We start from the raw sequence: 21,706 nt of genomic DNA, 5'->3' as shown, positions 1-21,706 counted from the left end.
GCTTGTCAGCTCATCTAGGAGATGGAAGACTCTGATCTGAAACCTCTGCTGCCTTGCGGCTACACCCACTCACGGGGAAGGCTTCAGGAGTAAACCCTGAGAGAAAAGTCTGGAGCTGGAGTCTCTAAGGCAGCCCTGTGTTGAGTTCAACGCTGACCGGCAACTCCCGTGATGCTGCTGGTGCCAAATTGTAATGGCCTCTGTCATTCTTTCAGGTTCATCAGCTACGTGGGCAACAGTTTGTACTCCCTCTCATACTGTCCAGTCTTGCATACCACCTAGACAGCTGGGACGCAACATCCATGGTCGACCCAATGGAGGCTTCAGATTACAGAAATAAATGTTTTAAATTACTGCAAGTTATAATTATAAAGTAGAGAGCAAAAAGTGAGGTTGAGTTCATAGCTTTACTAGAATGTTACCTGGTTACATCTCCTAAGTTACAGATAAAGGTTGAACAAGTTGGGTCTTTATTCTTTGGAACGTAAAAGGTTGAGGGGGACTTGATAGAGGTGTTTAAAATTATGAGGGGGATTGATAGAGTTGACGTGAATAGGCTTTTTCCATTGAGAGTGGGGGAGATTCAAACAAGAAGACATGAGTTCAGAGTTAAAGGGCAACAGTTTAGGGGTAACATGAGGAGGAACTTCTTTACTCAGAGTGGTGACTGTGTGGAACGAGCTTCCAGCAGAAGTGGTTGAGGCAGGTTCGATGTTGTCGTTTAAAGTTAAATTGGATAGATATATGGACAGGAGAGGAATGGAGGGTTATGGGCTGAGTGCAGGTCGGTGGGACTAGGTGAGACTAAGAGTTCAGTACGGGCTAGAAGGGCCGAGATGGCCTGTTTCCGTGCTGTAATTGTTATATGGTTACATGGTTATGAGACTTCACCAGAATCAGGTTCATTATCACCGGCATGTGACGCAAAATTTGTTAACTTAGCAGCCGCAGTTCAATGCAATACATAATCTAGCAGAGAGGAAAAAATAATAAAGTAAAGTAAATCAATTACGGTACAGTATACGCATATTGAATAGATTAAAAAACATGCAAAAACAGAAATACTGTATATTTATAAAAAGTGAGGTAGTGTCCAAGGATTCAATGTCCATTTAGGAATCGGATGGCAGAGGGGAAGAAGCTGTTCCTGAATCGCTGAGTGTGTGCCTTCAGGTTCCTGTACCTCCCACCTGATGGTAACAGTGAGAAAAGGGCATGTCCTGGGTGCTGGAGGTCGTAATAATGGACACTGCCTTTCTGAGACACTGCTCCCTAAAGATCTCCTGGGAACTTTGTAGTCTAGTACCCAAGGTGGAGCTGACTAGATTTACAACCTTCTGCAGCTTCTTTCAGTCCTGTGCAGTAGTCCCTCCATACCAGGCAGTGATGCAGCCTGTCAGAATGCTCTCCATGGTACAACTATAGAAGTTTTGAGTGTATTCGTTGACATACCAAATCTTTTCAAACTCCTAATAAAGTATAGTCGCTGTCTTGCCTTCTTTATAACTACATCAATAAGTTGGGACCAGGTTAGATCTTCAGAGATCGTGACTCCGAGGAACTTGAAGCTGCTCACTCTCTCCACCTCTGATACCTCTATGATTGGTATGTGTTCCTTCGTCTTACCCTTCCTGAAGTCTACAATCATCTCTTTTGTCTTACTGACGTTTAGTGCCCGGCTGTGCTGTGGCACCATTCCACTAGTTGGTTTATCTCACTCCTGTACGCCCCCTCGCCATCACCTGAGATTCTGCCAAGATTGGCTGTATTGTCAGTAAATTTATAGATGGTATTTGAGCTATGCCTAGCCATACAGTCATGTGTATATTGTTAAATTATATTATTAAATTATAAAGTTAAATTGGATAAATATATGGACAGGAAAGGAATGGAGGGTTATGGCCTGAATACAGGTCGGTGGAACTAGGATAGGGTAAGAGTTCGGCACGGACTAGAAGGGCCGAGATGGCCTGTTTCCGTGCTGTAATTGTTATATGATTATATAGCGAGTAGAGCAGTGGGCTAAGCACACACCCCTGAGGTGCACCAGTGTTGATCGTCAGCAAGGAGGGTCTGTTATCACCAATCCACACAGACTGTGGTCTTCCGGTTAGGAAGTTGAGGATCCAATTGCAGAGGGAGGTACAGAGGCCCAGGTTCTGCAACTTCTGAATCAGGATTGTGGGAATGATGGTATTAAATGCTGAGCTATAGTCAATGAACAGCATCCTGACATAGGTGTTTGTGTTGTTCAGGTGGTCTAAAGCCATGTGGAGAGCCATTCAGATTGCGTCTGCTGTTGACTTATTGTGACGAGAGGCAAACTGCAATGGGTCCAGGTCCTTGCTGAGGCAGGAGTTCAGACCAGTCATGACCAACCTCCCAAAGCATTTCACCACTGCCGACGTGAGTGCTACCGGGCGATAGTCATTAAGGCAGACCACATTATTCTTCTTCGGCACTGGTATAATTGTTGCCTTTTTGAAGCAAGTGGGAACTTCTGCCCGTAGCAATGAGAGATTGAAAATGTCCTTGAGTACTCCCGCTAGTTGGTTGGCGCAGTTCAAAGTCTTACCAGCTACTCCATTGGGACCTTCCATCTTGCGAGGGTTCACCCTCTTTAAAGACAGGCTAACATTGGCCTTGGAGATGGAGATCACAGGGTCATCAGGTGCAGTAGGGATCTTCACAGCTGTAGTTGTGTTTTCCCTTTCAAAGTGTGCAAAGCATTGAGTTCATCCAGTAGTGAAGCATCGCTGCCATTCATGCTATTGGGTTTCACTTTGTAGGAAGTGATGTCCTGCAGACCCTGCTAGAGTTGCCGTGCATCCGATGTCATCTCCAACCTCGTTCAAAATTGTCTCTTCGCCCTTGAAATAGCCCTCCACAAATCATACCTGGTTTTCTGGTACTGACCTAGACTACCAGACTTGAATACCACAGATCTGGCCTTCAGCGGACAAGGTACCTCCTGTGTACAGTAAGTCCTTATAGGCACACACTCATCCACACAGGTTTTAATGAAGTCGATAACAACTATAGCAAACTCATCCAGATTCAAAGATGAATCCCTGAATACAGTCCAGTCCACCAATACAAAGCAGTCCTGTAGGTGCTCCTGTGCTTCCCTTGTCCAAACCTTCTTGGTCCTCATTGCAAGTGCTGCAGTCTTCAGTGTCTGCCTATACTCAGGGAGTAGAAGTACAGCCAGGTGATCAAACTTCCTGAAGTGAGGGCGTGGAATAGCACAGTAGGCATTCTTGATGGTGGTGTAACAATGGCCCAGTGTGTTACATAGAAAAAACATAGAAAATAGGTGCAGGAGTAGGCCATTCGGCCCTTCGAGCCTGCACCACCATTTATTATGATCATGGCTGATCATCCAACTCAGAACCCTGCACCAGCCTTCCCTCCATACCCCCTGACCCCCGTAGCCACAAGGGCCATATCTAACTCCCTCTTAAATATAGCCAATGAACTGGCCTCAACTGTTTCCTGTGGCAGAGAATTCCACAGATTCACCACTCTCTGTGTGAAGAAGTTTTTCCTAATCTCAGTCCTAAAAGGCTTTGCCTTTATCCTCAAACCGTGATCCCTCGTTCTGGACTTCCCCAACATCAGGAACAATCTTCCTGCATCTAGCCTGTCCAATCCCTTTAGGATTTTATACATTTCAATCAGATCCCCCCTCAATCTTCCAAATTCCAATGAGTACAAGCCTAGTTCATCCAGTCTTTCCTCATATGAAAGTCCTGCCATCCCAGGAATCAATCTGGTGAACCTTCTTTGTACTCCCTCTATGGCAAGGATGTCTTTCCTCAGATTAGGGGACCAAAACTGCACACAATACTCCAGGTGTGGTCTCACCAAGGCCTTGTACAACTGCAGTAGTACCTGCCTGCTCCTGTACTCAAATCCTCTCGCTATAAATGCCAGCATACCATTCGCCTTTTTCACCGCCTGCTGTACCTGCATGCCCACTTTCAATGACTAGTGTATAATGACACCCAGGTCTCGTGGCACCTCCCCTTTTCCTAATCGGCCACCATTCAGATAATAATCTGTTTTCCTATTTTTGCCACCAAAGTGGATAACTTCACATTTATCCACATTAAATTGCATCTGCCATGAATTTGCCCACTCACCCAACCTATCCAAGTCACCCTGCATCCTCCTAGCATCCTCCTCACAGCTAACACTGCCGCCCAGCTTCGTGTCATCCGCAAACTTGGAGATGCTGCATTTAATTCCCTCATCCAACTCATTAATATATATTGTAAACAACTGGGGTCCCAGCACTGAGCCTTGCGGTACCCCACTAGTCACTGCCTGCCATTCTGAAAAGGTCCTGTTTATTCCCACTCTTTGCTTCCTGTCTGCTAACCAATTCTCCATCCACATCAATACCTTACCCCCAATACCGTGTGCTTTAAGTTTGCATACTAATCTCCTGCGTGGGACCTTATCAAAAGCCTTTTGAAAATCCAAATATACCACATCCACTGGTTCTCCCCTATGCACTCTACTACTTACATCCTCAAAAAATTCTATGAGATTCGTCAGACATGATTTTCCTCTGGTTTTGCAACTGATCTGTTGATGGTAGTTGCTTAATGATTTTTTTCAGACTGGCCTGGTTAAAATCTCCCAAAACGATGGTGAAGGCATTAGGGTGCGCTGTTTCATGTATGTTGATCACATTACTCAGATCATCTAAAGCCTGCTTGACATTTGCCTGAGGTGGAATGTAAACTGCTACCAAAATGACCCCAGAGAACTCTCATGGTAAGTAAAAAGGATGGCACTTTGCTGCTAGATATTCCAGGTCTGGTGAGCAGAATTGGGACAGCACTGATATATCTGTGCACCAAGAAGAGTTGATCATGAGGCATACTCCTCCAACTCTGCTTTTGAGAGACGCTATAGATCGATCCTGACGGTGTATAGTAAACCTGTTGATCTGAATCGCTGCATCCAGTATGGAAGGGGTTAACCAGGATTCCATGAAACAAAGGACATACACGGTCCTAATAGCCCTCTGATTCATCACCCTAGGTCTGAGATCAGTGATTTTATTCACCGGAGACTGCACGTTCGCCAGCAAGGTAGTCAGTATAGCCCGTTTCCTTAAACGCACCTGTAACCCCGCCCTACACCTGCACTTCCTCCAAGGTGTCCTACGTGGGCACTTCCGACTCCCATCGGTGTTGTTTCCATTGGTTTTAAGCAGCGATAGTTCATTTAAATGCATTAAGACATCTTTGTTGACTGTAATGACCTCGGAAGCAGTTGGGCTTTTTAGCTGTATCAGGCTGAAACGGGAATATTTAATCGTATCCATTGAGTGTACTGCTGATACTCGAGTCGCGCTTCGACGCCCCCGTAGACTTCATTCATTAGAGTGCAGGAGAAATAATTTAAAGTTCAACGAAAATTGATTGTCATGGTAAGTATATGTCATTATATACCACCTTGATCTTATAGAGGCATATAAAATTATGAGGGGTTTTGACAAAGTAGGGTGGCAGGGTGAAGATAAGTCTGTACCAAAGGAAGTGCAAGGCGTTCCATCCCCCACTGGCCTGCAGATCACCTTTGGGCAAGGTGTAGCACCTACTTAGGCCCACACCAAATGGATCAAGGTCACGTGAAGCCATGGCAGCAGGGTGGTCATAAGTCCTGGTTATGCGACCGCTGAAGACAATTGACAATGGCTGGTGTCACCCATCTTGTAAAGACCCTGCTCAAAGGTCAATTAAAAACTACTTCTGTAGAAAATTTCCAAGAACAACCATGGTCCTGAAAAGACGACAATCATTCTCATCATACCACACAGCACATTACCATATCTATTTTCCCTCTCAGCCCCAATCTCTTGCCTTCTCCCTTCATGCCCTGACTAATTAAGAATCAGTCATCCTCTGCCTTAAATACACCCAAAGACTTGTCTTCCAGAGCTGCCTGTGGCAGCAAATGCCTCAAATTTACCACTCTCTGGTTAAAGAGATCTCTCATCACCATTCTAAAAGGAGTCCCTTCTATTTTGAGGCTGTGTCCTCTGGTCATAGGAAACATCCTCTCCATATCCACTATATTGAGGCCTTCCAACATTCAACAGGTCTCAATGAGGTCACCCCTCATTCTTCTGAACTCTAGTGAGCGGAGGACCAGAGCCAAACACTCCTCATATGACAATCCCGAAATAATTCCCATGAGCTTCCTTTGAACTCTTTCCACCTGCGATCATTTTCATGTGGGCATACAAGAAACACAATAGAATCAATGAAAGGCTGCACCTAACAGGATGGACAAACAACCAATGTGCAAGACAAGTACAAGACAAAAAATAATAAACACTAAATACTGAGAACTAGTTGTAAATATAAAAAGAGAAAAAACTGAAATAATAATAAGCAATAAAGATCATGAACATGAGACGAAGAAGCCTTTCAACATTCGACAGGTTTCATTGAGATCCCTCCTCATTCTTCCTGAATTCCAGTGAGAGCTCCTCACATGACAAGCCTTTCAATCCCGGAATCATTTCCCTGACCTCCTTTGAACCCTCTCCAGTGTCAGCAATCGTTTCTTACATGAGGGGCCCAGAACTGTTCACAATACTCCAAGTGCTGTGCTGAATCTAGAGGTGGTGCTGAGCTCTCTTTAAAAGCAGCATTCACACCTGTTCCCCCGACTATCAATCACTCCTTCGGAATAACTATCCTTACCAGGTAAATCGGGGCTGGCCTTCACCTGTCAGGGCACTCAGTACAGGAGCTGGGTCGTTATGTTACAAGAGCAGTTGTACAAGAGGTCACGCCTGGAGTATTGTATTCAGGCCTGGTCACCCAGGCTGGTATTAAGCCGGTGGAGGCAGGAAAGATTCACAATACTTGAGTTATAGTGCGAAGGAGGGATTTCAACAGGAGGACGGGGAGCATATGGGTTACCGAGATAGGGAGGGGTCGAAGGAGGTGTTTGAACAGGAGGACAGGGAATGTCGGGGTTGCAGAGAGGGGGTACATGGGAGTGTTTTCAATATGAGGACGTGGAGTGCAGGAGTTACAGAGAAAAGGAGAGGATGAGGCAGGGAACAGTTTGTGACATTGGTTTGCTTAGCTGGGATGTTGTCTGTGATGTCCCAGCACCACTGCCTCACTATCTGCTCTCCCATTAATTGATTAGATATCAGATCAATACCCTCATCAAGAATGATCACACAGATGCTCTGTTGACAGAAGCCATGTGGCCCAGACACACTCACATAAGTCACCACTTCCTTGGGTGAATCTTGTCGGCTCTAAGCCTCATCCATAACCCCAAACCCCCCTCCACAATGTCTGCCTCCCTGTAAAATCACTTCAAAGTTAATTGTAAATGTATTATCGAAGTACATATGTGTCACCGTTCACAACTCCAAGATTCATTTTCTTGTGAGCATCCACAGTAAATACAAGAAACACAACAGAATCAATGACAGGGCGCACCTAACGGGACAAACAGCCAATGTGCAAAAGAGAACAATCTGTGCAAACACAAAAGGGGAAAAAAAAACAATAAATATTAAGAACATAAGGTGAAGAGTCATTGAAAGCCAGCCCATGGGTTGTGGGAACAATTCAGTCATGGGGCAAGTGAAGTGGTCCCTTCTGGTTCATGGTGAGGGGAGAGAGGGTGGTTGAAGTAGGGACAGAGAGCAAGCAGGAACATGACTCTTATATGATCTGCTATCAAGAAAATTAAAGCTCACCCTTTAAAAGGCAGAAAAGTTATTCCAAGATAATGATGCAGAATTTGAATGCTTGCTTCTTCACACTGACGTGCGTTGGCTGTCAAAAGGCTGCTACTAAATGTTTCTTTGATCTTTTTGACACTGTGGTTGCATTTTTGCTCAAAGTTGACAAGAGCTTGGGAAACAAGATTAAACTTCTACATGGAAATATGGCATACCCAGCCGATTGTATGACAAAATAAACATTCTAAATATGAACCCACAGGGTGAGAATTTCAATTAAATCCAGTCAGAAAATTGGAAATATATAAGCAAAATACTGGGAGATGAATGTCCTCACGGCTTCCCTCCATGTAAAGTACAGAACTCTCTTTAACAGACAGTGACTTGCAAGAGTACTGCAAGTCACTGAAGAAGGATTTTCAGAATCAATTCAAGGATTTGAACGATCTGGAAATTCCGGACTGGGTAATTAACCCATTTCTTTGCACGATGGAAGAACAGGAAGAGAGTTGGCAAGAAATTATTGAAATTCAGAATGATAAGCAAAAATGCTTTTTGAAAATGTCAGCTTTTATGGTACGTGTCGCTACACTGTTATACGAAGTTCCCTGGTCTTTGCAGAACAGTCAAACTGCTCTTCATTGCATTTCCATCCTCCTACCTTCAGTACAGTGAACACATTATCATGAAAAACAGAAGATGCCTGGACATTGTTACACGTGGGGACTTAAGGCCTTTGTTGCCACACCTTGAGCCAGATATTTCAAGCTGAAGGATCACATTGATATGGAAGCTGTTGTACAGCACACAAGTACCGTGTAAGCTTAATACAAATTTAAAGCAAAATAATTTTTCACCTGAGCATATGGCAGACATGTTTTTATATATTTGGGCACTGGAAAGTATATTGTGACTAAGAGGGTCATTAGCAAGCATGAAGGTACCTTAGGGGGCACAGGGCTAAACAGAAGGTTGGGGAAACACTGACCTATGGACTGCTTAAGGCAACATTCAGGCAGGCACATGAACAGGTAACAGAGAAACACAAAGCACTTTGAGGCTCCCGTGACGTACTCTATTTTCTGAATTGAGCAGCACCAAAGTAAATCCAGAGAATCAAATCACAGAGGGTTGAGAGCTTCGAGTTCCCAGGAATTAACATCACCAACAGCATGTCTTGGTCCAACTACATGGCCAAAAAACCTCATGAATGCCTCTACTTCCTCAGAAGGCTGCAGAAACTTCCTTGGGGGGGGGAACGAGGGGAAGGGGGAGACCGAGGAGAGGGAGAGACGAGGACAGGACTGGTGAGTGAGGGGGGGGGAGAGGTAGGGGGGAGGAAGGGAGAGACGGGCTGGAGAGGGAGAGAGAGAGAGAGACGGGTTGGAGAGGGAGAGGGAGAGACAGAGGCGGGTTGGAGAGGGAGAGAGAGAGGCGGGTTGGAGAGGGAGAGAGAGAGGCGGGTGGGAGAGGGAGAGAGAGAGGCGGGTGGGAGAGGGAGAGAGAGAGGCGGGTGGGAGAGAGAGAGGCGGGTGGGAGAGAGAGAGGCGGGTGGGAGAGAGAGAGGCGGGGGGAGAGAGAGAGGCGGGGGGAGAGAGAGAGGCGGGGGGAGAGAGAGAGGCGGGGGGAGAGAGAGAGGCGGGGGGAGAGAGAGAGGCGGGTGGGAGAGAGAGAGAGAGAGAGAGAGGCGGGTGGGAGAGGGAGAGAGAGAGGTGGCTGGGAGAGGGAGACAGAGAGGCGGGTGGGAGAGGGAGAGAGAGAGAGGCGGGTGGGAGAGAGAGAGGCGGGTGGGAGAGAGAGAGGCGGGTGGGAGAGAGAGAGGCGGGTGGGAGAGAGAGAGGCGGGTGGGAGAGAGAGAGGCGGGTGGGAGAGAGAGAGGCGGGTGGGAGAGGGAGAGAGAGAGGCGGGTGGGAGAGGGAGAGAGAGAGGCGGGTGGGAGAGGGAGAGAGAGAGGCGGGTGGGAGAGGGAGAGAGAGAGGCGGGTGGGAGAGGGAGAGAGAGAGGCGGGTGGGAGAGGGAGAGAGAGAGAGGCGGGTTGGAGAGGGAGAGAGAGAGAGAGACGGGTTGGAGAGGGAGAGAGAGAGAGAGACGGGTGGGAGAGGGAGAGAGAGAGACGGGTGGGAGAGGGAGAGAGAGAGAGAGAGAGGCGGGGGGGAGAGGGAGAGAGAGAGGCGGGTGGGAGAGGGAGAGAGAGAGGCGGGTGGGAGAGGGAGAGAGAGAGGCGGGTGGGAGAGGGAGAGAGAGAGGCGGGTGGGAGAGGGAGAGAGAGAGAGGCGGGTTGGAGAGGGAGAGAGAGAGAGAGACGGGTTGGAGAGGGAGAGAGAGAGAGAGACGGGTTGGAGAGGGAGAGAGAGAGACGGGTTGGAGAGGGAGAGAGAGAGAGAGAGAGGCGGGTGGGAGAGGGAGAGAGAGAGGCGGGTGGGAGAGGGAGAGAGAGAGGCGGGTGGGAGAGGGAGAGAGAGAGGCGGGTGGGAGAGGGAGAGAGAGAGGCGGGTGGGAGAGGGAGAGAGAGAGAGGCGGGTTGGAGAGGGAGAGAGAGAGAGAGACGGGGAGAGGGAGAGAGAGAGAGAGACGGGGAGAGGGAGAGAGAGAGACGGGGAGAGGGAGAGAGAGAGAGAGAGACGGGGAGAGGGAGAGAGAGAGAGAGACGGGTTGGAGAGGGAGAGAGAGAGAGAGACGGGTTGGAGAGGGAGAGAGAGAGAGAGAGAGACGGGGGGAGAGGGAGAGAGAGAGAGAGACGGGGGAGAGGGAGAGAGAGAGAGAGACGGGGAGAGGGAGAGAGAGAGAGAGACGGGTTGGAGAGGGAGAGAGAGAGAGACGGGTTGGAGAGGGAGAGAGAGAGAGACGGGTTGGAGAGGGAGAGAGAGAGAGACGGGTTGGAGAGGGAGAGAGAGAGAGACGGGTTGGAGAGGGAGAGAGAGAGAAACGGGTTGGAGAGGGAGAGAGAGAGAGACGGGTTGGAGAGGGAGAGAGTGAGACGGGTTGGAGAGGGAGAGAGAGACGAGTTGGAGAGGGAGAGAGAGGGACGGGTTGGAGAGGGAGAGAGAGAGAGACGGGTTGGAGAGGGAGAGAGAGAGAGACGGGTTGGAGAGGGAGAGAGAGAGACGTGTTGGAGAGGGAGAGAGAGAGAGAGAGAGACGGGTTGGAGAGAGAAAGAGAGAGACGTGTTGGAGAGGGAGAGAGAGAGAGAGAGAGACGGGTTGGAGAGAGAGAGAGAGACGGGTTGGAGAGAGAGAGAGAGACGGGTTGGAGAGAGAGAGAGAGACGGGTTGGAGAGGGAGAGAGAGAGACGTGTTGGAGAGGGAGAGAGAGAGACGTGTTGGAGAGGGAGAGATAGATACATGTTGGAGAGGGAGAGGGAGAGAGAGAGAGAGAGACGGGTTGGAGAGGGAGAGAGAGAGAGACGTGTTGGAGAGGGAGAGAGAGAGACGTGTTGGAGGGGGAGAGAGAGACGTGTTGGAGAGGGAGAGAGAGAGACGAATTGGTGAGGGAGAGAGAGAGACGTGTTGGAGAGGGAGAGAGAGAGACGTGTTGGAGAGGGAGAGAGAGAGACGTGTTGGAGAGGGAGGGAGAGAGACGTGTTGGAGAGGGAGGGAGAGAGACGTGTTGGAGAGGGAGAGAGAGAGACATGTTGGAGAGGGAGAGAGAGAGACGTGTTGGAGAGGGAGAGAGAGAGACGTGTTGGAGAGGGAGAGAGAGAGACGTGTTGGAGAGGGAGAGAGAGAGACGTGTTGGAGAGGGAGAGAGAGAGACGTGTTGGAGAGGGAGAGAGAGACGTGTTGGATAGGGAGAGAGAGAGACGTGTTGGAGAGGGAGAGAGAGAGACGTGTTGGAGAGGGAGAGAGAGAGACGTGTTGGAGAGGGAGAGAGAGAGACGTGTTGGAGAGGGAGAGAGAGAGACGTGTTGGAGAGGGAGAGAGAGAGACGTGTTGGAGAGGGAGAGAGAGACACGTGTTGGAGAGGGAGAGAGAGAGACGTGTTGGAGAGGGAGAGAGAGAGACGTGTTGGAGAGGGAGAGAGAGAGACGTGTTGGAGAGGGAGAGAGAGAGACGTGTTGGAGAGGGAGAGAGAGAGACGTGTTGGAGGGGGAGAGAGAGAGACGTGTTGGAGGGGGAGAGAGAGACGTGTTGGAGAGGGAGAGAGAGAGACGAATTGGTGAGGGAGAGAGAGAGACGTGTTGGAGAGGGAGAGAGAGAGAGACGGGTTGGAGAGGGAGAGAGAGAGAGACGTATTGGAGAGGGAGAGAGAGAGAGACGTGTTGGAGAGGGAGAGAGAGAGACGTGTTGGAGGGGGAGAGAGAGACGTGTTGGAGAGGGAGAGAGAGAGACGAATTGGTGAGGGAGAGAGAGAGACGTGTTGGAGAGGGAGAGAGAGAGACGTGTTGGAGAGGGAGAGAGAGAGACGTGTTGGAGAGGGAGAGAGAGAGACGTGTTGGAGAGGGAGGGAGAGAGACGTGTTGGAGAGGGAGAGAGAGAGACGTGTTGGAGAGGGAGAGAGAGAGAGACGTGTTGGAGAGGGAGAGAGAGAGACGTGTTGGAGAGGGAGGGAGAGAGACGTGTTGGAGAGGGAGGGAGAGAGACGTGTTGGAGAGGGAGGGAGAGAGACGTGTTGGAGAGGGAGAGAGAGAGACGTGTTGGAGAGGGAGAGAGAGAGACGTGTTGGAGAGGGAGAGAGAGAGACGTGTTGGAGAGGGAGAGAGAGAGACGTGTTGGAGAGGGAGAGAGAGAGACGTGTTGGAGAGGGAGAGAGAGAGACGTGTTGGAGAGGGAGAGAGAGAGACGTGTTGGAGAGGGAGAGAGAGAGACGTGTTGGAGAGGGAGAGAGAGAGACGTGTTGGAGAGGGAGAGAGAGAGACGTGTTGGAGAGGGAGAGAGAGAGATGTGTTGGAGAGGGAGAGAGAGAGACGTGTTGGAGAGGGAGAGAGAGAGACGTGTTGGAGAGGGAGAGAGAGACGTGTTGGAGAGGGAGAGAGAGAGACGGGTTGGAGAGGGAGAGAGAGAGACGGGTTGGAGAGGGAGAGAGAGAGACGGGTTGGAGAGGGAGAGAGAGAGACGGGTTGGAGAGGGAGAGAGAGAGACGGGTTGGAGAGGGAGAGAGAGAGACGGGTTGGAGAGGGAGAGAGAGAGACGGGTTGGAGAGGGAGAGAGAGAGACGTGTTGGAGAGGGAGAGAGAGAGACGGGTTGGGGAGGGAGAGAGAGAGAGACGGGTTGGAGAGGGAGAGAGTGAGACGGGTTGGAGAGGGAGAGAGAGACGGGTTGGAGAGGGAGAGAGTGAGACGGGTTGGAGAGGGAGAGAGAGACGGGTTGGAGAGGGAGAGAGAGAGACGGGTTGGAGAGGGAGAGAGAGAGGCGGGTTGGAGAGAGAGAGGCGGGTTGGAGAGGGAGGGAGAGAGACGGGTTGGAGAGGGAGAGAGAGACGGGTTGGAGAGGGAGAGAGAGAGACGGGTTGGAGAGGGAGAGAGAGAGACGGGTTGGAGAGGGAGAGAGAGGCGGGTTGGAGAGAGAGAGAGAGAGGCGGGTTGGAGAGGGAGAGAGAGAGACGGGTTGGAGAGGGAGAGAGAGGCGGGTTGGAGAGAGAGAGAGAGAGACGTGTTGGAGAGGGAGAGAGAGAGACGTGTTGGAGAGGGAGAGAGAGAGACGTGTTGGAGAGGGAGAGAGAGAGACGTGTTGGAGAGGGAGAGAGAGAGACGTGTTGGAGAGGGAGAGAGAGAGAGACGGGTTGGAGAGGGAGAGAGAGAGACGTGTTGGAGAGGGAGGGAGAGAGACGTGTTGGAGAGGGAGAGAGATGTGTTGGAGAGGGAGAGAGAGAGACGTGTTGGAGAGGGAGGGAGAGAGACGTGTTGGAGAGGGAGAGAGAGAGGCGGGTTGGAGAGGGAGAGAGAGAGACGTGTTGGAGAGGGAGAGAGAGAGACGGGTTGGAGAGGGAGAGAGAGAGACGGGTTGGAGAGGGAGAGAGAGAGACGTGTTGGAGAGGGAGAGAGAGAGACGGGTTGGAGAGGGAGAGAGAGAGAGACGGGTTGGAGAGGGAGAGAGAGAGAGACGGGTTGGAGAGGGAGAGAGAGAGGCGTGTTGGAGAGGGAGAGAGAGAGAGACGGGTTGGAGAGGGAGAGAGAGAGACGGGTTGGAGAGGGAGAGAGAGAGACGGGTTGGAGAGGGAGAGAGAGAGACGGGTTGGAGAGGGAGAGAGAGAGACGGGTTGGAGAGGGGGAGAGAGAGAGAGAGACGGGTTGGAGAGGGGGAGAGAGAGAGAGAGACGGGTTGGAGAGGGAGAGAGAGAGAGAGACGGGTTGGAGAGGGAGAGAGAGAGAGACGGGTTGGAGAGGGAGAGAGAGAGAGACGGGTTGGAGAGGGAGAGAGAGAGAGATGGGTTGGAGAGGGAGAGAGAGAGAGAGACGGGTTGGAGAGGGAGAGAGAGAGAGAGACGGGTTGGAGAGGGAGAGAGAGAGACGGGTTGGAGAGGGAGAGAGAGAGAGACAGGTTGGAGAGGGAGAGAGAGAGACGGGTTGGAGAGGGAGAGAGAGAGAGACGGGTTGGAGAGGGAGAGAGAGAGAGACGGGTTGGAGAGGGAGAGAGAGAGAGACGGGTTGGAGAGGGGGAGAGAGAGAGACGGGTTGGAGGGGGAGAGAGAGACGTGTTGGAGAGGGAGAGAGAGAGACGAATTGGTGAGGGAGAGAGAGAGACGTGTTGGAGAGGGAGAGAGAGAGAGACGGGTTGGAGAGGGAGAGAGAGAGAGACGTATTGGAGAGGGAGAGAGAGAGAGACGTGTTGGAGAGGGAGAGAGAGAGACGTGTTGGAGGGGGAGAGAGAGACGTGTTGGAGAGGGAGAGAGAGAGACGAATTGGTGAGGGAGAGAGAGAGACGTGTTGGAGAGGGAGAGAGAGAGACGTGTTGGAGAGGGAGAGAGAGAGACGTGTTGGAGAGGGAGAGAGAGAGACGTGTTGGAGAGGGAGGGAGAGAGACGTGTTGGAGAGGGAGGGAGAGAGACGTGTTGGAGAGGGAGGGAGAGAGACGTGTTGGAGAGGGAGGGAGAGAGACGTGTTGGAGAGGGAGAGAGAGAGACGTGTTGGAGAGGGAGAGAGAGAGACGTGTTGGAGAGGGAGAGAGAGAGACGTGTTGGAGAGGGAGAGAGAGAGACGTGTTGGAGAGGGAGAGAGAGAGACGTGTTGGAGAGGGAGAGAGAGAGACGTGTTGGAGAGGGAGAGAGAGAGACGTGTTGGAGAGGGAGAGAGAGAGACGTGTTGGAGGGGGAGAGAGAGAGACGTGTTGGAGGGGGAGAGAGAGAGACGTGTTGGAGGGGGAGAGAGAGACGTGTTGGAGAGGGAGAGAGAGAGACGAATTGGTGAGGGAGAGAGAGAGACGTGTTGGAGAGGGAGAGAGAGAGACGTGTTGGAGAGGGAGAGAGAGAGACGTGTTGGAGAGGGAGAGAGAGAGACGTGTTGGAGAGGGAGAGAGAGAGACGTGTTGGAGAGGGAGGGAGAGAGACGTGTTGGAGAGGGAGGGAGAGAGACGTGTTGGAGAGGGAGAGAGAGAGACGTGTTGGAGAGGGAGAGAGAGAGACGTGTTGGAGAGGGAGAGAGAGAGACGTGTTGGAGAGGGAGAGAGAGAGACGTGTTGGAGAGGGAGAGAGAGAGACGTGTTGGAGAGGGAGAGAGAGAGACGTGTTGGAGAGGGAGAGAGAGAGACGTGTTGGAGAGGGAGAGAGAGAGACGTGTTGGAGAGGGAGAGAGAGAGACGTGTTGGAGAGGGAGGGAGAGAGACGTGTTGGAGAGGGAGATAGAGAGACGTGTTGGAGAGGGAGAGAGAGAGACGTGTTGGAGAGGGAGAGAGAGAGACGTGTTGGAGAGGGAGAGAGAGAGACGGGTTGGAGAGGGAGAGAGAGAGACGGGTTGGAGAGGGAGAGAGAGAGACGGGTTGGAGAGGGAGAGAGAGAGACGGGTTGGAGAGGGAGAGAGAGAGACGGGTTGGAGAGGGAGAGAGAGAGACGGGTTGGAGAGGGAGAGAGAGAGACGGGTTGGGGAGGGAGAGAGAGAGACGGGTTGGGGAGGGAGAGAGAGAGAGACGGGTTGGAGAGGGAGAGAGAGAGACGGGTTGGAGAGGGAGAGAGAGAGACGGGTTGGAGAGGGAGAGAGAGAGACGGGTTGGAGAGGGAGAGAGAGAGACGGGTTGGAGAGGGAGAGAGAGAGACGGGTTGGAGAGGGAGAGAGAGAGGCGGGTTGGAGAGAGAGAGGCGGGTTGGAGAGGGAGAGACGGGTTGGAGAGGGAGAGAGAGAGACGGGTTGGAGAGGGAGAGAGAGAGACGGGTTGGAGAGGGAGAGAGAGAGGCGGGTTGGAGAGAGAGAGGCGGGTTGGAGAGAGAGAGGCGGGTTGGAGAGAGAGAGGCGGGTTGGAGAGAGAGAGACGTGTTGGAGAGGGAGAGAGAGAGACGTGTTGGAGAGGGAGAGAGAGAGACGTGTTGGAGAGGGAGAGAGAGAGACGTGTTGGAGAGGGAGAGAGAGAGACGTGTTGGAGAGGGAGAGAGAGAGACGGGTTGGAGAGGGAGAGAGAGAGACGTGTTGGAGAGGGAGAGAGAGAGACGGGTTGGAGAGGGAGAGAGAGAGAGACGGGTTGGAGAGGGAGAGAGAGAGACGTGTTGGAGAGGGAGAGAGAGAGACGGGTTGGAGAGGGAGAGAGAGAGACGTGTTGGAGAGGGAGAGAGAGAGACGTGTTGGAGAGGGAGAGAGAGAGACGTGTTGGAGAGGGAGAGAGAGAGACGTGTTGGAGAGGGAGAGAGAGAGACGGGTTGGAGAGGGAGAGAGAGAGACGTGTTGGAGAGGGAGAGAGAGAGACGGGTTGGAGAGGGAGAGAGAGAGAGACGGGTTGGAGAGGGAGAGAGAGAGATGTGTTGGAGAGGGAGAGAGAGAGACGGGTTGGGGAGGGAGAGAGAGAGACGGGTTGGAGAGGGAGAGAGAGAGAGACGGGTTGGAGAGGGAGAGAGAGAGACGTGTTGGAGAGGGAGAGAGAGAGACGGGTTGGGGAGGGAGAGAGAGAGAGACGGGTTGGAGAGGGAGAGAGTGAGACGGGTTGGAGAGGGAGAGAGAGACGGGTTGGAGAGGGAGAGAGTGAGACGGGTTGGAGAGGGAGAGAGAGACGGGTTGGAGAGGGAGAGAGAGAGACGGGTTGGAGAGGGAGAGAGAGAGGCGGGTTGGAGAGAGAGAGGCGGGTTGGAGAGAGAGAGGCGGGTTGGAGAGAGAGAGGCGGGTTGGAGAGAGAGAGGCGGGTTGGAGAGGGAGGGAGAGAGACGTGTTGGAGAGGGAGAGAGAGAGACGTGTTGGAGAGGGAGAGAGAGAGACGTGTTGGAGAGGGAGAGAGAGAGACGAATTGGTGAGGGAGAGAGAGAGACGTGTTGGAGAGGGAGAGAGAGAGACGTGTTGGAGAGGGAGAGAGAGAGACGGGTTGGAGAGGGAGAGAGAGAGACGTGTTGGAGAGGGAGAGAGAGAGACGGGTTGGAGAGGGAGAGAGAGAGACGGGTTGGAGAGGGAGAGAGAGAGACGGGTTGGAGAGGGAGAGAGAGAGACGGGTTGGAGAGGGAGAGAGAGAGAGACGGGTTGGAGAGGGAGAGAGGGAGACGGGTTGGAGAGGGAGAGAGAGAGACGGGTTGGAGAGAGAGAGGCGGGTTGGAGAGGGAGGGAGAGAGACGTGTTGGAGAGGGAGAGAGAGAGACGTGTTGGAGAGGGAGAGAGAGAGACGTGTTGGAGAGGGAGAGAGAGAGACGAATTGGTGAGGGAGAGAGAGAGACGTGTTGGAGAGGGAGAGAGAGAGACGGGTTGGAGAGGGAGAGAGAGACGGGTTGGAGAGGGAGAGAGAGAGACGGGTTGGAGAGGGAGAGAGAGAGACGGGTTGGAGAGGGAGAGAGAGACGGGTTGGAGAGGGAGAGAGAGAGACGGGTTGGAGAGGGAGAGAGAGGGACGGGTTGGAGAGGGAGAGAGAGGGACGGGTTGGAGAGGGAGAGAGAGAGACGTGTTGGAGAGGGAGAGAGAGAGAGACGGGTTGGAGAGGGAGAGAGAGAGACGTGTTGGAGAGGGAGAGAGAGAGACGTGTTGGGGAGGGAGAGAGAGAGAGACGGGTTGGAGAGGGAGAGAGAGAGACGTGTTGGGGAGGGAGAGAGAGAGAGACGGGTTGGAGAGGGAGAGAGAGAGACGGGTTGGAGAGGGAGAGAGAGAGACGGGTTGGAGAGAGAGAGGCGGGTTGGAGAGAGAGGCGGGTTGGAGAGAGAGAGGCGGGTTGGAGAGAGAGAGACAGAGACGGGTTGAAGAGGGAGAGAGAGAGACGGGTTGCAGAGGGAGAGACAGAGACGGGTTGGAGAGGGAGAGACAGAGACGGGTTGGAGAGGGAGAGAGAGAGACAGACGGGTTGGAGAGGGAGAGAGAGAGACAGACGGGTTGGAGAGGGAGGGAGAGAGACGGGCTGGGGAGAGCGGGGGGGCAGAGACGGGGAGAGCAGGGGGGCAGAGACGGGGAGAGCAGGGGGGCAGAGACGGGGAGAGCAGGGGGGCAGAGACGGGGAGAGCAGGGGGGCAGAGACGGGGAGAGCAGGGGGGCAGAGACGGGGAGAGCAGGGGGGCAGAGACGGGGAGAGCAGGGGGGCAGAGACGGGGAGAGCAGGGGGGCAGAGACGGGGAGAGCAGGGGGGCAGAGACGGGGAGAGCAGGGGGGCAGAGACGGGGAGAGCAGGGGGGCAGAGACGGGGAGAGCAGGGGGGCAGAGACGGGGAGAGCAGGGGGGCAGAGACGGGGAGAGCAGGGGGGCAGAGACGGGGAGAGCAGGGGGGCAGAGACGGGGAGAGCAGGGGGGCAGAGACGGGGAGAGCAGGGGGGCAGAGACGGGGAGAGCAGGGGGGCAGAGACGGGGAGAGCAGGGGGGCAGAGACGGGGAGAGCAGGGGGGCAGAGACGGGGAGAGCAGGGGGGCAGAGACGGGGAGAGCAGGGGGGCAGAGACGGGGAGAGCAGGGGGGCAGAGACGGGGAGAGCAGGGGGGCAGAGACGGGGAGAGCAGGGGGGCAGAGACGGGGAGAGCAGGGGGGCAGAGACGGGGAGAGCAGGGGGGCAGAGACGGGGAGAGCAGGGGGGGCAGAGACGGGGAGAGCAGGGGGGGCAGAGACGGGGAGAGCAGGGGGGGCAGAGACGGGGAGAGCAGGGGGGGCAGAGACGGGGAGAGCAGAGGCAGAGACGGGGAAAGGGAGGGGCAGAGACCGGGAGAGCGGGGGGCAGAGACAGGGACAGCGAGACAGATACACATGCAGGAGAATGGGGCAAGTGAGAAAAGGCTGGGGAAGAGTGTACGTACTGACCGCTAATACTGGAGGACTGCTGGAGATAATGACATTGGGTCACTGAAATGATACACAGGCTAACGGGAGTGGGATTGTTATTGCAGAAAGATAGCTGAAGAGGCTGAAGGTGAGTTGATGAGGAAATGGGAGGAGATATCGCTGGCCCTGATACAACCACCCCTCCCTCCCTATTTCCTTCCCCATCTCTCCTGTCCCAATCACCACCAATCCTCCCTTTCTCCCAGTTGTCACTCTTTGCACAGTGCACACACAGCCTCATCTGAGTTTTATCCCACACTTCCCACTCTGTTCCCCATTTCCTGGGCAATTCTTCCCCTAATTTTCGCACCAGCACCATTACCTTCACCTTCCTTTGGACAAACGAGCAGAATTGGGCCATTTGACCCATCGAGTCTACCCCAGCATTCCATCATAGCCCAACCTCAACTCCTGCCTTCTCTTTGTAACCTTTGACACCCTGATTATTCAGGAACATTTCAACATCCACCTTAAATATACCAAATGACTTAGTGCCCACAGCCGTATGTAGCAACGAATTCCAGAGATTCACCACCCTCTGGTTGAAGAAACTCCTCCTCACCTCTGTTGTAAACGCACGTCCCTTTATTCTGAGGCTGTATCCTCTGGTCCTTGACTACCCTACCATGCGAATCATGCTCTCCACCTCCACTCTAATGAGGTCTTTCATCAGTTGTTTGGTTCTTTTCCCATTTTCTCTGCCCTCCCATCCTTCACATGCTCTGCTAACCTACCTCAATTCACCCTCCGCATTCGTACTCCTCCCCAATTACTCTGAAGCTGAACTCCGATCCTCTCCTGCCCAAGCCTTCCCTACTCCCCAATGTCATCCTCCTCATCCCATTCATTCTTTCTCCAACCCAATCCCCTCCATTCCCATTTCATTCTCATTTTCCAATTCCACCACTGCAAAAAAGAACCTACCCTTTCCTCCTCAAATTCGCCCCCCTATTTCCTTCCCCAGTCCATTTCCCCTTTATCACATTGAGAGATTGATGAGATTAGATACGCTAAAGACTCTAACTACAAAGGTAGAGCGGAGAGCATCATCGCCTGGTCTGGAGGCTCCATTGCAAAAGATTGCAAGAGACTGAGTGTGTGGCAGTCTCAGCCAGCTCCATCACGGCCACAACTCTCAACACCTTCGAAGACATCTTCAAAAGGCAATCCCTCAAGAAGGCAGCAACCCTCACCATCCACAACATGCTCGCTTCTCAGTCCTGCTCCCATCTACTCCCACCTCCGCCCCACTTCGACTCCCTCTCGCATCCCATTTCCACTTTCCCTCCTTCCCCACCTTCGTTCCATCCCATGCCCTCCCTACCTACGTATGCTCCCTCCCACCTAATTTCCAACCCATGCCTTCTCCACCTCCAATACATCTCCTCCCTCTCCATCTCTTCCACGTCCTGCTTCCTCCGCACCTCCACTTCCCCTCTCCATCCTCCACTCCCCACCACCCTTCTCTCCACCCCATCTGCAATCCCTCCCACCTCCAATCCCGCCGCCATCCCGTCCAGAGTCCTTCCCCCTCGTGCTTGGCACAAAAGAGCCCAGGGCCTGCAGGCCCGAAAGCCTGGGGCCTATGAGACCCCTCGGGGAGGTGTCGAAGGCTGTGAGCGGAAGGAGTCACCCTACAAGGGAGGTAGTAGGCCGAAAGCCGGATCTCACCCTTCACCAACCCCCACACACGCCAGCTAGGCCGCAGAAGCCGGGGCCTCGAGTGCGGGTAGCTCCGCGGCCCGCACCCGCTCACACTCACCCTGGCGATTCTCATGAAGCTGCTTCTCGAACTCGTCGAACTCGGACATGGCGAAGCGGTAGTAGGGAGGGAAGGGGGGCCCGGGGCTCACTGCCAGCAGCCGCTCGCTCACACACTCGATCCGGCTTCCCCGGCCGGGCCACCCGCCTTCCTTCTCGGCGATTCCTCGGCGTGCTCGACGGGAGGGGGGGCTGTTGGGCGCATGCGCGCCCCGCCAATCCGCCGGATCGGAGGACCGGGCTCCTGCGCCTGCGCGCTATTCGCAAGGTTGGCAGAGGAACCGCCACCCCCCCCCCGTCGCTGCAGTTCGGAGGACCGGGCATCTGCGCCTGCGCGCTATTCGCAAGGTTGGGGGACGATCCGCCACCTCCACCCCCCCCGTCGCTGCAGTTCGGAGGACCGGGCATCTGCGCCTGCGCGCTATTCGCAAGGTTGGGGGACGATCCGCCACCTCCACCCCCCCCCGCCGCTGCAGTTCGGAGGACCGGGCATCTGCGCCTGCGTAGACAAGTTGTTCTCCGGTCATAAACACAGGAAATTCTGCATGAATGATCTCGGCCAGAACCATCAACTAGTCATTTTCTGCGCCGTGGATGCTCCTCAGTTGCTGAGTATTTTGTGTGTGTTGTTCGAGGATCAATCTTCTCCTGTTCCCTCCGCGGGAGTTGGGAGGACTGTGTTGTGCGCACTCAGTAGGCCGCAAGCGGAGTCTCGGCTGGAAGCGTCTAGAATAAACACAAAACATTCTGCAGATGTTGGAAACACACAAAATGCCAGAGTCATAGAAAACCACATCGTAGAGAAGGTCCATCTAATCTGTGCCGGACTCTTTACTCCCATTGAGCTGCACCGGCACCGTGGC

The 21,706-nt window shown here is 53.3% G+C and overlaps 1 protein-coding gene across 3 annotated transcripts in view; it reads right to left on the bottom strand.

Moving 5' to 3' along the window:
• u2af2a (U2 small nuclear RNA auxiliary factor 2a) overlaps positions 1 to 21,085 on the bottom strand; it is a 69,742-nt gene extending 48,657 nt beyond the window's left edge. The window contains exon 1 of one of the 3 annotated variants that reach the window (XM_063035113.1): positions 20,845 to 21,085. In XM_063035113.1, coding sequence (XP_062891183.1) covers positions 20,845 to 20,893 — 49 coding nt within the window. In that variant the 5' untranslated portion in view covers positions 20,894 to 21,085. The remainder of the gene's footprint in view (positions 1 to 20,844) is intronic. The other 2 variants (XM_063035112.1, XM_063035111.1) reach the window with 2 other exon arrangements.
• Positions 21,086 to 21,706: the final 621 nt, after the last annotated feature.

The sequence above is a fragment of the Mobula hypostoma genome, chromosome 28, assembly GCF_963921235.1.
Source record: "Mobula hypostoma chromosome 28, sMobHyp1.1, whole genome shotgun sequence".
Lineage (NCBI taxonomy): Eukaryota > Metazoa > Chordata > Chondrichthyes > Myliobatiformes > Myliobatidae > Mobula > Mobula hypostoma.
This window is presented reverse-complemented; position numbering and strand designations above follow the sequence as displayed.